The following is a 16,761-nucleotide window of genomic DNA, read 5'->3' as shown; positions in this document are numbered from 1 at the left end:
CTCCTTCTACTGTAGACGACTCTTGCAAGTAAAAAAAATATTGTGACATCAGATAACCCCTAAGGAACAATACTACTGATGTATTTTTCAAATAACAACTTTGTATTTGGACAAAATTACAATTGATCACATAAAAATAAAAAAAATAAAAACAATTATTTTTACAAAAAAAAAAATTCCTACCTTTTTTATGCCTTAAGAAAAAAATTTAAAAAATGGAAAAAAAATTCTGACACAAAGGATCATAATTCATGCATGAAAGGGTTAAACTCAATAAAGCAAGCAATAAAGCAAGAATAACCAAATTATTGAAAGTAAACGGTGATATGATGTAATGCCAATGATGCAGCTGGAGCAGTTATTAACTGTTAATTTGTATTTCAATTTATTTTAATTAATTTTTTCACACTTTGTAGTGAAATTTCTTCACTTTGTAGTTTGAAAGAACTGTTTAGACAGTTTTTCCAGTCATTATTTTATAACCATATTCCAGCTGCATATCTGAACGTAGCCATTTACAAAAGGAAAAACATACCAAAATATTATAATCCAACTGATTTTTAAGCCTTTGAACAGTAGGAGTAAAACTTAAAATAAACTTTTTAGCTAACAGTATTTGGTGTTTTTTTCTTGCCCCCATATTTATGAGCTATAAGGTAAACCCTATTAATTAAATAATGTACAATTTTTAATTTCATTCAGAAATTCATTGAAAATGAGATGTTATTTAAATGTCTAATCTGTTTGAATAGAAATCCTGACAGAACAAACAAATGAAATACTTTTCTAATCAACATTATTCCATTTAGAAACTTATTGGAATTTATGTAGCTTTAATAAAATGACCCCTTAAGAATTTGTCCTAAAATAATATTTCCCTAGTCTGTTCACCTTTCAATTTAAGTTTTGCTAACATTAATATTTTCAGGTGGATATTTTTCTTGAAGTACATTTGTAGGATCATTTGGCTTACAATGTGACTTAAGTACCTGCAGTGTTGTGTAAATGTATTTTGTTTAGATTTAAATACTACATTGCATTCGAGTAATGAACAGTTCCTGTTTTCTTTTATATTTTTGTCTTAATTACCACTAAAGTTGACTCAAAAATGTAAATAATGACATTTTATTTCTTCTGAATCATGGACATTTTCTTTGTAATAAAGGCAGATGTCAATTAGGTTTTATCAGCTTATTTGAATAAAACAACCAAAGTAGGACCAAACGTAAAGCACTTTGTCTTTGATGTCACCAAGTAGCAGTCCGTCCTCGATTGTGCAGTTATAATTCAGCCTGCTTTCATCAGGCTCTCAGACGTGAAGCAACAAAAGGGTAAAGGCACAATAGTCGCAGTGTTTTCTATTTCACGTAACAGTTGTTTGAATATTTATGAGCAAGCAGCGACTAGGCAGCGCTATAAAAAAAAACATTTCTGTTACAGAGATACTTTTTTAAAATATTTCTGTAATGAAGTTTGAGACAAACTCAAACTTCATCCAAGTTCATGTGTGTTAAATTGACAATTAATTTATAAACCCAAAAAAAGCTATAAGAAATTTAAATATAGGGCAAATGAAAAGTTGGGTCAAGTTAAAAATACACTGGTCCTTTCAATGAGATAAGATAACGAAGAAATATAGCATTACTCTAATATGTAAAAAAAAAAAAAAATCCTAATGTTTTCAGATGATAGAGAGAAAAAGCTTTCTATAAAAAAAGGTTCCTGATGACATTGTGTGTTTATTAGACCAGTAGTTTCTGTCCTGATGAATGAAGATGTAGGATTTAATGCCTCAAATATTTTCCTGAGTGTTTTTTTTTTCCAAAGTACTGTTTGCTTGAAACTGAATGAGCTCCCTGAATAAACACTAGTCAGATCATGTAAGTGGTATCACATGTCGAGCACAAAGCCCTGGAAACGGCCCGGTGTGTGAACAGTCCAGGTGATGCTGCAGCTTTTGTCATGCCGTTTAAAAGCCATTGATAAGTTGCGACATGTGATGGTTTTGGTCTGGTCATCTTTGTACAATTCATTGTTTGTTCTTTGTTCATTTATTTTGCATAATGTCGCCTGCGTCTCACTTTTGTCTGGTTTGTACATTCATCGGCTCTTATAGATGCTGAAACAATGTTTTGGAACAGCATTTAGGCAAGATGTGAAAACGTCAGTACTGCTGTACCGTAGCCATTTTCTTTTCTTCTGTTTTGGTGTAAAATGAACCCAGTTACTGAAGCAGCAGAGCACACCCAGACCATCACACTTCCACAGCTGTCGGAATCGCATTTTCTAAAATGTTTTGTCAGTTTCGTGTCAGACAACTGTGCAGAGAATAATTTCAAAAAAGTTTGGGGAATCATGAAAATGTTTTTGCACAGTAGGGGAGTGCATTTATGGGCTTTATGGTTTTAAACTTGGAAATCTAACACGCCCATACTCTTGTTGTGTTATGAACTCTGACCCAACTGGGTCAAAGGAGGCCTCAAATGAGCTTCAGATCTTGTTCGGGATCCTTTGTGATTTTCTGGATGAGTTGTTGATGGTCCTGGAATGTCTGCCCTTCTTCTGTGTTCTCTCCATTTATGAATAATGCTTCTCACTGTGATTCAATGGAGTCTCAGCATTAGCTGGGTTCGGGGGCGTAACAATGAATGACCAGGGAATGTAGAGACAAAAACCAGGAGGGTACGGTAAAATGGTTTGAGGAAAAACAAAGGTAACCTGGGAATTGGAGGAAGAACATAATAGGAAAGCAGGGTAGGATGAAACACTGTGAATTAAGCAGCTTAAAACTTATGGTTTTTAATAAAGATGAACCACTGTTGCATGTAGTAATATCTGGGGATAATGTGATGATTTTTTGAGATCTCGTTGTCTACTGAATAAAATTAGACCTGGTAATGCCTGATGCAATTAAACCTAACTTTTCAAAACATGTACTCAACAATAGTTAATATAAGTTAACAAGGGGTTACATCTCCACACAGGGCCAGGTTAATTTGGATAGTTTTCTTTCCCCCTTTTTTTTAAGGATCTTTTTTCTTTATAAGATAATGATCTTTGTTTGGGGATAAGTTTTGTTTCGTGGGGGAAAAATACATGAAAATGGAGAAAATTTTCATGTATTTACTTGGAATACATGGAAAATGTTTTACTTGGAAAATGTTTTACTTTTTCCAAGTAAAACACTTAGAAAATGTTTTACTTTTTCCAAGTAAAAAGTAAAACATTTTTTACTTGGAAAAATATTTTCCAAGTTAAAAAATAAATGTATATATATGTATATATTTCATTGCAGAAATACTGTTATTTTTATGTACCAAATATTTTGTCTGAGCTTACATTTTCGAAGTAGCACACACAAATGCTTCAATACTCATAGAGCTAAGTCACAAGTAAAGGTAGAAATCTAGGATGACTAGAATAACACATGAAAAGCATCTGTTTGATGGTTCAGTTGCGTCATTTACTCAGGGCGTGTTCCTCACAACGACGTCTATATAGTCCTGTGATCCCTGATGCCGAGTACACAACACATCTCTGCAGCCATTTGTAGCTCTGCTCAGTTAAAGAGAGGACTCGTCTCCAAAAATGCAGGTTGAGGAATACAATCGCAGAGGTAACCTCAGGCTCTCTTTTACGGCATTTACTCCATTTCATGATAAATAAGCATGCAAAGTCAGCTGGAAATTTGTAAAAAAATGAAATAATAAAAAAATACAACTGGGGACATCAGTGTGATTTCAGTGTATGTTACTGTGCAGGTAAGGAGCTGGTGGACTACATCACAAAGTACCTGAGCTCTATCAGGGAGAGGAGAGTCATCCCAGACGTGAAGCCCGGCTACATGAGGGAGCTGCTTCCTGACGCTGCGCCGACCGAACCGGAGGACTGGGAGGACATCTTCAACGACGTTGAGAAAGTCATCATGCCTGGGGTAAAATTTCTGTCACTGCCCGTCGTGCTAACAAATGTTAAAACAAAACAAAAAAAAGATTATGCACTTAATTCAGCAGTTTGAGTGTTTTCTTCTGTTTTTGTTCAGATGGTTCACTGGCAGAGCCCTCACATGCACGCCTATTATCCCAGTCTGACCTCATGGCCCTCCATGTTGGGGGACATGTTAGCCGACGCCATCAATTGTGTGGGATTCAGTTGGGTAAGAGCGCAGCACGACACACAACCCTCCAAAGTGGAGGCTGTGTGTCTTACGTAATTCTGATTCTGACCTTCTGTCAACACAGGCCTCCAGCCCAGCCTGCACAGAGCTGGAAATGAATGTGATGGACTGGTTGTGCAAAGCGCTGGGTCTTCCCTTTTTCTTCCTGCATCATCATCCTGACAGCATGGGTGGAGGTCTGCTGCAGGTTTGCGACTGCATTTTCCATTTTGAATCCTCTGCTTTTGCCTGGACCTCACGATTCCCCCCCTTCCCCCTTCGATCTAACAACTCCTAGAGCACAGTCAGTGAGGGGACACTAGTTGCTCTTCTGGCGGCTCGGAAGGACAAAATCCTGCAGCTGAAGACCGAGCTGGACCAGGAAGTGGACGACTCTGTTCTCAACTCAACACTGGTGGCCTACGCTTCAGACCAGGTCCACGTTGCCTCCTCTCTGTCAGCGACTGCCCCATCATTGATCTGTTGAAACAAACCAGGACTTGTTTTGTGGCTGCTCTTGCAGGCCCATTCGTCAGTCGAGAAGGCAGGTCTGATCGCTCTGGTGAAGATCAGGTTTCTTCCCGCAGACGAGAAGCTGTCTCTGAGAGGAGAAACTCTGAAGCAAGCCATTCAAGAGGACAGGAGACGGGGCCTCGTTCCTTTCATGGTATAGTTTAAACATTTTGTTGATGCTTTGGTGAGTTTTGGTGAGGAAAAGTCACTGGAGTTTTATGTTTTTTAACATATTTAGAGCGTTTTGAGTTCTTTAAGTAGAAAGTCACAGTGTACACTTTGTAATTATTTAAAATAATTTAAAGCATATTGATTATTCTGCATTGAGCACAATCAAGTGCAGTCAAGAAAAGTCATAAAATGTTAATTTTGGCAGTGTTTTAACCAGGGAATTCATTGTTTCTCATATCTCTTTTTGAATGTCTATGGTTTCTTTAAAATGTGAAACCAACACCCAGTAAACAAATAACACGATTTATTTAGCAACTATAAATTGTATTTTAGTGCTGTATTAATAACTTCATGTGTGTTTGAGTAGCCATATCCAAAGCAAGATCTGCTTTGGATCATTTGCCCAAAACACTAAGAAAAAAAAAAGAAGGAGGATATTTTTTAAGAAATAGAACATTTCACCTCTTAGAATATAAAAGATCAAAACCTAGAGAGGCACTGGAAGCATCCGTCACTAAGAAAAGCAAATTTAAAAAACAATACAAAAGTCACAAATAGACAGGAATATATTGTTAATAATTAGGTAAATTAATTGCAGTAACATTTCCTGACACATCTCTCTGTGATCTGGTTTCTCTCCTGTTCAGCTGTGTTCAACTCTAGGAACGACAGGAGTGTGTGCATTCGACAAGCTCTCCGAACTGGGACCAATCTGTGAGTCTCCAAGCTTCACTTCAAAATATATCATCGATGAGACAAAAGTTGTGTTTTTGCATCACCCGCAGTGATGGAAATAATAAATTTTTTTAAACACAGGTGAAGAAGAGGGACTCTGGCTTCATGTTGATGCTGCCTATGCCGGCTCAGCCTACTTCTGTCCGGAGCTACGCTGGTCCCTGGAGGGCATTGAGTTTGCACAGTCTTTTGTTTTCAACCCTTCTAAGTGGATGATGGTTCACTTTGACTGCACAGCTTTCTGGTGAGTCAGAACACTATCTCACCCTCAGAATCAAATTAACATTTTATACTTCAAAGCGGGGGGGTGGAGGGGGAATCAATCAGATGTTTTGAGTGAAGATGATGGAATCAATTGCTTTTCTTTAGGGTAAAGAACAAACATAAACTCCAGCAGACCTTCAGTGTGGATCCCGTCTACCTCAGACATGAAAACTCGCGGGCAGCCACAGACTTTATGGTACCAGAATCATCGCATTTTTCACAAAGTCAAACCTTCAGTAGCTTCTTTGTCCAGTAACACTTCTTTTCCTCCTGACCTCCAGCACTGGCAAATTCCCCTCAGCCGGCGTTTCCGATCTCTGAAGCTTTGGTTCGTCATGCGCTCCTTTGGGCTGAAAAACCTCCAGGCTCATGTCAGACATGCAAGTGACTTTACGCTCTTCGATTGTGAACAATTATGGAACAGATATCTTATATTGAACAAAATAAATGTGAAACTATCCACTTAGTGGAGGTTGAGGAACATATTTCTTTTCTGTTTTAGGGCATTGAGATGGCGAAACTCTTGGAGTCTCACATAAGGAGTGACCCAAATTTTGAGGTTCCCGCTGAGAGACATCTTGGCTTGGTGGTTTTCTGTCTGAAAGTATGCAAACATGACACCAAACAATAAAGATGTGCTAAAAGAAAATTTATCTTTTGTGTGAGGCAACATGCCCATTGGTTAATTACTGGCGAGTTGCATGAATGTCCCAATCACACCTTGGTCAAAGGGTCAAGCAATACTGCTTAGCAAGAAAGGTTTGAAATAGATTTAGCTCTTCAACTATTTTTATTGCACATGCTGGTATTCTTTATTTTTATCCCAGGGAGGAAATGCTTTGACCCAGGAGCTGCTGAGGAGACTGACCCGTTCTGGCACCATGTACCTCATCCCAGCAGAAATCCACACAAAACGCATCATTCGGTTCACAGTGACGTCACAGTTCACCACGGCAGATGATATCCTCAAGGACTGGGCCTTTATTTCTAAAACTGCTACCACTCTGCTCGCTGAGAAGCACGGCTTCAACAAAGCTGACCAGCTGAGATCCGGCGAGCCAAAGGCGGCAGGGAAAGAAGAGAATCCAGATCCCCACCTGGACGCCATGGCTGACGAAAAGGAAGATGTTGTCACCCAGCTAGAGAAAGCTCAGATAGATCTGTGGATCGACAAAGCTTGGAATCGACCCAGAAGGCCGATGCGCTCCCTCAGCTGCAGCAGCGAGCCCCTGCCCTACTGGGCGCTGTTTAGCTTTGACTGTGAAACGACACCTGGTCTGAAGGATGGAGCACACGGCCTCCCCGTGCTGTCAACCACAGAATCCGGCCCTGTGTCGACACTCGTCGAGATGCCTTCAAGTCTTCCGGGGAAACAGGTCCTGAAAAAGCTTACAAAGTTCTACAGTGTTCCCAGTTTCTGCAACCAGTGGGCCCAGTGCAGCAGGCACCCGGTAAACTGCCCTCTGAAGGTCGCGCACGCCAGTCAAAAACCCCTCTCCTCCAGCTGCAGGAGGGTGAACTGCATGCTCTCTTCTCCTGCTGCAAACATGCCTTCTACCTCTCCACTGGACAGTGCCAATGGTGCTGAACCTCAATAACTCTCAAATCAATGAGCAGCAATTCAGTCAGCTCACAACCTTCAACAATGTCAACAAAATTACATTTTTGTACACTTTGTGTCTTCTTTGTTTTTATTTCCAATAAAAGTACACCCCGCTCACCGTTTCTGAGTTTCACTTTGGTTTAACAAAGTCGTCTCGAGTCGTAGATGGAGCCATAACTAGCATTAACTGTACGCATACATGTTTTTTGTTTCTCAGTTGTTATAGAGTACACTATTTCTTTCTTTAGACAATAGAAAGTACTTCTGACTTAGTTCATCTGAGTTTAACCAGTTTTTTTGTTTGGTTGTTTGATTTATCTGAATTGAGTCACAGCTCGAACTTCTAATGCCATTAATTATGTACCATAACTCTTTGTGTTTCATTATTATAGAAATGACTCGTGGATCAATGCCACAGTTATCAACCTTTTATTTATTTTGACTGAGCCAGGAATGGAGCTAAAGCTGACATGTTCTTTCTATACTTTAACGTTTTCTGTATCACAGAAAGTATTTCTAACTCAGTTTTTTGTGTCTAGCCTATTTTTTTACTGAACCAAGTCGTTGACAAAGCTATTTCTGCTGTTACGACCCGTCTAGGGGTGGCCAGATCATAACATGAAGGATCCATCCTCTTCAGATCCCAAGAAGCCAACACACATGAAGTTGAACATTTTATAATGTTATTTATTTTAAAAAGATGTATTTTTGATTGAGGTGTTACAACAAGTGGAGCATATGGCTTCAGAGTGAGCAAATTCCGAAAACAAACAAAAGGAAAGTAGCTGAATATTAACCAAATTACCTAATTGAAAGTAAATAAACCAAATGACAAAAACTTACCTCCCTAATTAAGAAAAACATGAGAAAACTAAGGAAACATAAACGGCAGCTCACTCCTACAATTCCAAGAACTTTACAAGGGGTTCACAGACCAACAGTGTGACCGGTTGAGATGAGCTGAGGCTGGATGGCAGGAAGTCCTCGTCTCCAGCTTTTACATCCGTCACCTCCGGGAGGCCACCAATTGGACGTCTCCGGTGTCTTCTGGGAGCCAATCAGGGACGGGCACCTGCACACTCACGTTTGCATGATTAATTTTACGACGCCAGTCGTGACACTACCAATAACTAAATATACAGAAGGTTATATTTATCATTTAGGGAGGAACTGCTATGTTTGTTTTTTTCTTGCTTTATTTTGCCATATATAAATAAACTCCTGGCTCAGGGGTTCAGTGTCTCCCACATGTCCTCTCAAAACTTAGTTGCTGAAAATGGATGCTCATACTTAGCCTGGTTCTGCTGGAAGTTTGTTTGAATCCTTTGTTTTGCAAATTGCCTTCAGATATCCGTTGTAAATTGGGGAAATAAATAATACGAAATTATAAATTAAATATGAACTGGATTTATTTAAAAAATGTTTTATTTACGTTTGAATTATATATAAAAAGAACAACTATAATCTATGAAATATTCCTGTGTGAAATATTTTCCCTTTCACCCTTTGTAAATGCGCTCAATGAATTGGTCATTTTGCATTACTCTGCAGCCTATATTACCTAAAACGTATAAAATCAGATACGTGAGTCGACTCGTTCAGAGCTTAAGCGTTCCCTCTGTGATGGCGGTGAGAATCTCCTGAGTCATGGGTACGTAGCCTTTACCGTCCTCCAGGAAAAACAAAGGGTCTTGGATGACGGCAAGGTCAAAACCCTCCTCAGCCAGTTTCGCCTTCAGCTGCTTGAATGTCCCAGTCACCGCTACAGCATCCTGTCCCAGGAACAATTGTTGGCACTATGAGAATTTTTAAGTTGATTTGACAAACGTTTTGCGTCTTTCTCTCTCCATTGGGTTACCTGGATCCGTAAGAAACGTGGCCTGGCGTAGCTGGGCAGGTAGTTTTTAACGTGCTGATATATAGCTGTGCCATCAAAGTCAGTGTTTTCTTTCAGCTTCAGCGCCGCCATTCCAATCCTTCCTTCGTGCCCTAATCAGTCCCAGTCAATGTGAAAAAAACAACTTTATTAAGCCATAAATCTTTAACTGGAGAACAACTTTTCCAACAATGGTAGAAAAGGTATCCTCAGAAGTCATATTAAATTTTTTCATTACTTTCTACTTGATGTGCTACAATGATAAAACAAATATACATATTCTTGCCCAGTTAAAAACAGAAATCTATATTTCTATTTACAAAGTTGTGAAATGGGTAGTAATGACGTAAAAGTTACCTGGCACCTTCACACCGTAAACATTAGCCTCCTCAATAAAATCCACTGTTAGTAAATGATCAGCCACCTCTGTGGTTGCCACGTTTTCTCCTTTCCACCTGCACAAGACGACAACACAGCCTGAGCACATGCAAAAGTTAGCTGCAAGTTGGTGGAATAATAAAAAAAAAAATAATCCAGTATTGTGAAAACTATTACACCTGGAGAGTAATCAATAAAGCAAAAAGTCAAATATTTAAATTTCTCAACAGCTAATGTCTCCCATAGAGTGGTTAGATTACTGAAAAAAAATTCCAATTTCAACAATGATATATTCTACCTCAGACAACTCAGGCCTCAGAAAATAGTAGTATTTTAAGTGAAAACTAGCTTACAAACACTTATACCAGCTGATACCACTTTTACATTAGACCTTTTTGTGCCTTAATCATGTTCAGATCTGGAAAAATAATGACGAAAGATGATCTCATGTGTCCATTATGCCTGTCTACTATAAGTATAACCAACAGGCCAGGCTCGGATGCAGAATATTTAAACCCTGCCTACAAACTGCTGACAAGAATTCCTGATTCACAAACACAACAAAAAACTAACACAAGATATCAGCCAGAAATCTCTGTATCAAGATCATTAGAATTATACATCTATATGTTCTCATTGAAATTGTGATACCATCAGTGTTACAAGAGCATTAAATATGATTTCACCAAAAAGAGCAACTGTTTTGGTGGTAAACACTATCAATTAACCAACTTTGATTCTGTCTTCATAGACTCATTGTCTTCTCTTAGTGTCCATCTGTATAGATTTTTCCATTTTGTCCCTGCCACGGACCTGAAAGTGTCTCCAATGCGGTCCTGAAAGTAGACAAATCCCTCCTCGTCTATCCTTAATAGGTCGCCGCTGTTAAAGTAGAGGTCTCCCTGCTCAAAGACGTCTCGCAGCTTCTTCTTCTCCGTCTGCTGTTTGTTCTTGGCATAGCCATAGAAAGGGGTTTTCTGTCCTATCTTCCCCACCAGCAGACCAGTTTCGCCTTTACATTAGAGAAAAAAAAAAACGCGTTTTGAAAAAAGACAAGGAAGGATGTTAGATATGGATGTAAACAAACTCACCTTTAGGGACTTCAATGCAAAATCCTCTGGAGTTTCTGACTGGCTCCTCTTTTTCGGTGTCATACCTTATGAGGGCGTATGGAAATGACATCTGAAAAGAAGTTGGGAGATTATTATGAAAAATAGTAAATCATTTGACAGCAATTTGAATGTATATGATAATGTATCTTGTAAAGATAAAAATTTGACAAGCACAAACAACATACATGTACACATTTGATGCTAATTTCTCACCTTGTAGAGAAAATGCTCTCTGCCGATGGCCCCAACTTTTCCAACGTAGTTGACAAATCCAACATTGGATTCTGTCGCTCCATAGCATTCGCAGATGCGAACGTTCCCAAACCGCTGCAGGAAGTCAACCCAGGTGTCCGACCTTATCCCGTTCCCCAGAGCCAGTCTCACTTTATGATCCTTGTCATTGTCTTTCTGAGGGGAGGGTGAAGGAGAGATCAGACACAAATAAAACATCTTTACGAGCAATGTTGCACGCTGATGCAAGAGCAGAGTTAGGTGTTGTCATTTTAGTGGCTTATAAAATGTATCGCCATGTTGTTGGACAAATTAAAATGAGAAATCGGACAGCGCGTGAACAAGAATACAGTATTGTAAACATAGCATCTCGAATTTTAATAGCTTTTTTAAAGTGACTATAGTAATTCAATTCAGGTTATTTAGATAAACTGGCCTGAATAGAAATTAAATAAATCTTTTGAATAGAGAAAAAAATTTGGATTTTATTTTGTTCTTACACTTTCTGGCAAGCATGATGTGGTTCAAAAGTCATAAATGAAAAGTTGTGCATTTGCTACTTAGCTATTTAGTGCTGCTGAGTTTACAAAGCTTATTTGTGCTTTTTTTCCGGGAATTTTAATAAGATGTTTGTGTTTCTTCAATCTGGCTCTTCAATCTTTATGCATACAGAAAAAGCAATATGCATAAATTTCAGGTCTCTTACAATGATGGCCTGAGGATGCAGCGATGGAGTAGAGCCAATCAGACGTTTGTAAATGTCAATGTACCAACTTGTGCTGCTGTGCTTTGAAACATTACGTACAGATGTATGTGTAGGTTAACAGACTGTGTACAGCATCATTCACACGTTGACCAATTCTGTTCAAAACTCAGTGAGGTTTTTCTCTGGTTTGTAGAGTCACTGGTGCCTTAGTTTATATGGCAGTAGATGATTATTTTATTTTTATTGTTCTTGTTGTCGTTCTGTCTGTTTCTTGTTTTTTTACGGACCATAATTGTGTCTGAATAAATGTGATTGATTGATTGATTGATTGATTGATTGATTGATTGATTGATTGATTGATTGATTGATTGATTGATTGATTGATTGATTGATTGATTGATTGGCTGTAAGATATATGAAATAAAATGAAAGCAAATCTTTATTTCGAACGTGTAAAATGGCAGGGAAAAGCATTAAGAAAAGGAAACATTATAATAATTAAACATAAGAAACAAAACTTTCACATATCAACAACTAATGGCTCAAAGGCTAAGAAATTATCAGCAAGGATTCTACATCCCTATTGAATCCATCCTGGTTAGCTGCATTGCTACACTGTAAGGAAAAGAAAAACCCTGTGTTGTACAGAGAATACAGAGAGTGAAATCAACAGGAAAGCAGCCGACCTCATAAACAACACAACCCGCCCCTGTCTGGCCTCCTGGTCTCTGTCACAATGTGCCCACAGGCTGGCTCCACCAGGCTGAGGACAAGCTTCTCACACCAGGCTGTTGCAGTCATAAACTCTCCCTGCTTTTCACATCCCTCCCAATATATCAGTGTCAACAAGCCCCTTCCACTGGGTCCTCAACCACACGGCACTCTTAACGCAGTGCTCCTGTATGTGTAGGCCAGCTCCTTTTATATTTCTACTGGTTTTTAAATGTAATTTAAATGTTTTCAGGTTATCAAACAAATCTTAATTTCACACAAACACGAGTAAATAGCTAAAGCTAGCTAACTTGCTAGAGAGCTAGAGGTTTTGAAATTGTGATCTCATTTATTAAGGAAAAATGAAACGTCCAAACCATCCGATGAAAAAGAAACTAATAAATCTAATACTAGAGTATCAAACCTACCAACTGCTTGTGACTCAGCTTTGTTTCTAGTCTGTTCTTGCCTTCCAAACTGTGTTGCTTTTTGAATGTTTTTAGCCTCCTTCATGTAAGACAGGTTCAGTTTTTTTACTTTTATTTTATTTAATGAGTCTTGCAATGGGCAAGACTTGCAGGTCCTGGGTTCGATTCCCGGCCCGGGGTATTTCTGCATGGAGTTTGCATGTTCTCCCTGTGCATGCATGGGTTCTCTCCGGGCACTCTGACTTCCTCCCACAGTCCAAAAACATGACTGTCAGGTCAATTGGTCTCTCTAAATTCTCCCTAGGTGTGAGTGTGTGTGTGGTTGTTTGTCCTGTCTGTCTCTGTGTTGCAGACTGGCGACCTGTCCAGGGTGAACCCCACCTCTCACCCACAACGTTAGCTGGAGATGGGCACCAGCAGCCCTCCTGACCCCACTAGGGACAAGGGTGTTAGAAAATGGATGGATGGAGTCTTGCAATAATCAGACTGGGTTTAGCTAAAATAAGTGAGATCAGCCCCCTAAAAAGGGGTTAATCACATTGTCATGATATTCTAAGAGAAAAATATAACCTTTTCTTTATCTTTTTAGGTTATCTAGCATTCAAATTCACATGATTGACTGAAGCATTTAAATTGGACCAAAACCCAATTTTTTGCCATTTCTCAGGTAGACGAAATCTGAGAAATGGCAAATATCTTTAACATAATGTTATTCTGTTAATAACAGACGTGATTCTTGTCTGGTTATGCTGGAGGTTTCTTCCTGTTGAAAGAGAGTCATTCTTCTCCACTGTTGGGGAGATGATTAAATTATCCAAGTTCTTGGATATTTAAGCAATGACGAAACTTTTTAAAGAAGGTTGGGTCTGCTGCTTGATCTAAATGTGCTCTGAATTCAGCAGAATTAATAAAGATCTTTAGGGATCATGTGATGTCAAACTAATGTTTACCTTCGGTGTGTTGCACAGGTAACGGATGATCTCTCCTATGTACTGAATGGCGGTCACATTGTGCTTTCTGCAGTCATTCCAGAAGTTGGAAACGGAGAATTTCCGTCTCAAAACCACAGTGATGCCTGCAAAAGGAAGATGCACAGATATCAGCAGAAAAGGAGACACGGGGCTAGCTGAGGGCTCAGTAGTGTTTATAAGTTTGTAAACTGAGCTTTGAGTCCTTCAAACACGAACATTGGAAACCAGAACCAGATTGCTCCTTACTTGAGGTCACGTATATTGGTTTAACCTTTCATAAGCTTGATATCATCATGGACGCAGAGCAGCGAACAGTCAATGACTAAATAGCTACAGGACATTGTCACATTTTTAAGCTATTGATTTAAGATAATTAACTTTCTTTTAGCTTCTTCTCCACATTTTACGCTCTAGCTACTCATGGTTCACTCATCGACTCTTTCATTGTCATAGACGACATGTCTGATTTAAGTCTCTCATGAATTACCTCGCTCTATGGCTCCGCAGAGTCCCATCAGAAAACCAGAGGTGTGATAGAGAGGCAGGTACAAATAGAGAACATCGCTGGAGTGCACACCAACCATAGCCTGGAGAAAAGATGACATCCATACCCTCTCGTGGTTAACTACAGCTGCCTTGGGAAGTCCTAAAAGATAACATTGCCATTAAAAGCCTTTTATGTGTAGTTCAAGGCCACAAGCAGCGAGAAACGCTACAGAACAAACAGGTCAAGGTCAGACGAGGACGGCTGATTACCCGTGGTCCCCGACGTGTAGATGTAGAGCGCCGGAGTTTTGAGGTTGATGTTTGCCCTCAGCTGCGGCGACAGAGGCTCGTCACAGGTCTTCTCGAGCTTATCGGAGAGGCTTTCGATGCCTTCTACGTCACTGTGGTCGCTGAGGATAAACACGCGGATGCCCTGCTCTCTCAGAGCTGGCAAAACCTCTTCTACGGCTCCTCGCAAGTCTCAGAGAAAGAGAATAAAAGTGGCATTGGAGCTCTGTGCAAATATGAACGGTAGTTCTCAAGAAAGTTACGAATAAATCCAAATATTGCAAATGTAGTTTAATCTAAAATTATTTGATTTATTGTCTGTGACACAAAGGGGCGGGGGAGAGCAAACAGGAAACTGCACAACAGACGTGACATTTATGCCAGTATAAACTATTAACAGCACTTTTCCGAGTGAAAAAAAAAAATCGTGTTTATTGCCATTGTATATTTGGTTGAACAATGCAGTTAAACTACGCATTCTGTTTTTTTTTCTGACAATGGTTTGTATGACAAGTCAGAAGTCAAAATTTCAAGTGGAGACTTGAAAAATCCAACATGGCCACCTTGAATATAATTTGATGCCCAAATAAAGATAAAAAAAATATTTTTTATCTTGTTTTCTAAACATTTGTGTCTCAAATCACACATATTCTACAAGCTCCATTAGTGAACATTATGTTAGTGATTTAAAGGTCAAAATTCAAAGAAATACAATGTTATTAGCTTGTGTCGCTAATAACAGTGTTTTCCAGCTGCAAACTGGAGCAAAATTAGGTTGGGCTTAATATTACTCCCAGACCCAAGATCAAACTTAACAGGAACACAACACTATAGAAGCACGTACCACAGGAGGAACTCGGCCCACAGTTTGAGAATCATAGTCTAACTAATTTCAATAGTTAGTTCATGTTCTGTTTGTGTCGAAATAAACACAAATCCGTTACAACATTAGCACCGGCTTCAATAGACACTCAAAAACAGGAACAAAGAAAGCTCATTGAACAAAATCACTCATTTCTGAGCAAGTCACGTGACAATAAAAAATGGGACACACAAAAAAATAAACTGCAGAAATTCTACAAATGGACCCCTCTGAAAAGTGGCTCCAGCTTACCAGCACCGGCGATGAGGACCTTGGCTTCGCAGCAGGAGAAGCAGTGCACCAGAGACTTGGACCTGATGTTGGAGTTGAGGAGCGACGCCACGCAGCCCAGCTTGGCCAGACCCAACCAGAGCCACACAAACTGCGGCTCGTTGCCCAGAAACAGCGCGGCTGTGTCCCCCTCTTTCAGCTGGGCGTGCGTCGACAGAGCCCTGGCCACTTTGTTGCTCTCCCTGTCGGCCTGGCTGTACGTGTAGGAGCTCTCCTCGAAGATCAGAAAAGTCTTTTCTGGATGCTTCTTCGCTCTATCCAAGAAGCAGTCCAGCATGCTGGAAAAGTTCTTCTTGATTTTGCCCATTCGCATGCCGATGCGAATTGCAGTGACCGCGTATCTTAGATCTCCCAGAAAATATGGATTTCGCAAATAGATGAACAATGGCAAAATTGCCAAAACGGTAAACAGGATGTATGCAATCATTGTGCTCCGGATTACAGACTCAGTCCTGAGGGTTGAGAGAGCCTCAAACACTGCAGTGAAAAGTTCTGACTCGTTTACGCCTCCTGAACTTTGCCCAACTTCTCCCTCTTCTGGTTGTAAGAAAAAAAAAAAAAAAGGGTCCACATAAGTTTTTCATTTACAAACCGCTGCTGAAAGGGAAAGTATGTGTTCCCAGGGTCCTATGTTCCAAGGGTTCAGCACAATCGTTTGGGCTTAAAACGTCAGATCATTTAAAACAGAACAGTGAACAAAAGGCGTTTGTTGAAGTCTAGAGACAAAAAGTACTCAGTGGGATGACGTGCATGTTTCCCATTTATAGTTATTATCAATCATCAGAGTTTTATTAGATATTTAACATTGAAATTATCTCATAGTAACTAATTCAGTGTGGTTTAAAGCGTCAATCTGCATTGTGTGATAAATCAGACCAATCTTATAACTGATCCTGTTTTAGATCAGATATAATAAACAACATAGTTTCTATCCGCTAAATCCCTGAGTAACAACAGTGGCTTTGTTGACATTTTTATT

At 39.4% G+C, this 16,761-nt stretch overlaps 2 protein-coding genes across 2 annotated transcripts; one reads left to right on the top strand and one right to left on the bottom strand.

Annotated features, from left to right (window-relative positions):
• The first annotated feature begins 3,530 nt into the window (after positions 1–3,530).
• On the top strand, positions 3,531–7,564 carry hdc (histidine decarboxylase). Its single transcript, XM_032561206.1, has 12 exons — positions 3,531–3,616; positions 3,762–3,934; positions 4,043–4,156; positions 4,242–4,364; positions 4,455–4,592; positions 4,680–4,823; positions 5,488–5,554; positions 5,657–5,819; positions 5,945–6,035; positions 6,121–6,219; positions 6,342–6,443; positions 6,667–7,564. Exons 1-12 carry the CDS (start codon positions 3,589–3,591, stop codon positions 7,435–7,437), a joined length of 2,013 nt encoding a protein of 670 aa, XP_032417097.1. The 5' UTR covers positions 3,531–3,588; the 3' UTR covers positions 7,438–7,564.
• A 294-nt stretch (positions 7,565–7,858) lies between these two features.
• On the bottom strand, positions 7,859–16,324 carry LOC116718914 (very long-chain acyl-CoA synthetase-like). The gene is made up of 10 exons (XM_032561207.1): positions 15,744–16,324; positions 14,612–14,821; positions 14,343–14,501; positions 13,835–13,959; positions 11,022–11,216; positions 10,788–10,878; positions 10,510–10,708; positions 9,676–9,773; positions 9,301–9,431; positions 7,859–9,214 (listed from the first exon to the last, which is right to left on the bottom strand). Exons 1-10 carry the CDS (start codon positions 16,207–16,209, stop codon positions 9,041–9,043), a joined length of 1,848 nt encoding a protein of 615 aa, XP_032417098.1. The 5' UTR covers positions 16,210–16,324; the 3' UTR covers positions 7,859–9,040.
• Positions 16,325–16,761: the final 437 nt, after the last annotated feature.

This window comes from Xiphophorus hellerii, chromosome 4 (genome assembly GCF_003331165.1).
Source record: "Xiphophorus hellerii strain 12219 chromosome 4, Xiphophorus_hellerii-4.1, whole genome shotgun sequence".
Lineage (NCBI taxonomy): Eukaryota > Metazoa > Chordata > Actinopteri > Cyprinodontiformes > Poeciliidae > Xiphophorus > Xiphophorus hellerii.
The sequence above is the reverse complement of the archived record's forward strand: the minus strand, read 5'-3'. Positions and strand labels throughout refer to the sequence as shown.

Coding starts and splice junctions, on each gene's coding strand:
- LOC116718914 (XM_032561207.1), bottom strand. CDS start 16,209: ATGATTGCATACATCCTGTTTACCGTTTTGGCAATTTTGCCATTGTTC. Junction 14,822..15,743: donor GGTCCTCATCGCCGGTGCTG/GTAAGCTGGAGC, acceptor TCTTTCTCTGAG/ACTTGCGAGGAGCCGTAGAA. Junction 11,217..13,834: donor ACCTGTGCAACACACCGAAG/GTAAACATTAGT, acceptor CCCTCCCCTCAG/AAAGACAATGACAAGGATCA.
- hdc (XM_032561206.1), top strand. CDS start 3,589: ATGCAGGTTGAGGAATACAATCGCAGAG. Junction 3,617..3,761: donor TGAGGAATACAATCGCAGAG/GTAACCTCAGGC, acceptor GTTACTGTGCAG/GTAAGGAGCTGGTGGACTAC. Junction 6,444..6,666: donor TGGTGGTTTTCTGTCTGAAA/GTATGCAAACAT, acceptor TTTTTATCCCAG/GGAGGAAATGCTTTGACCCA.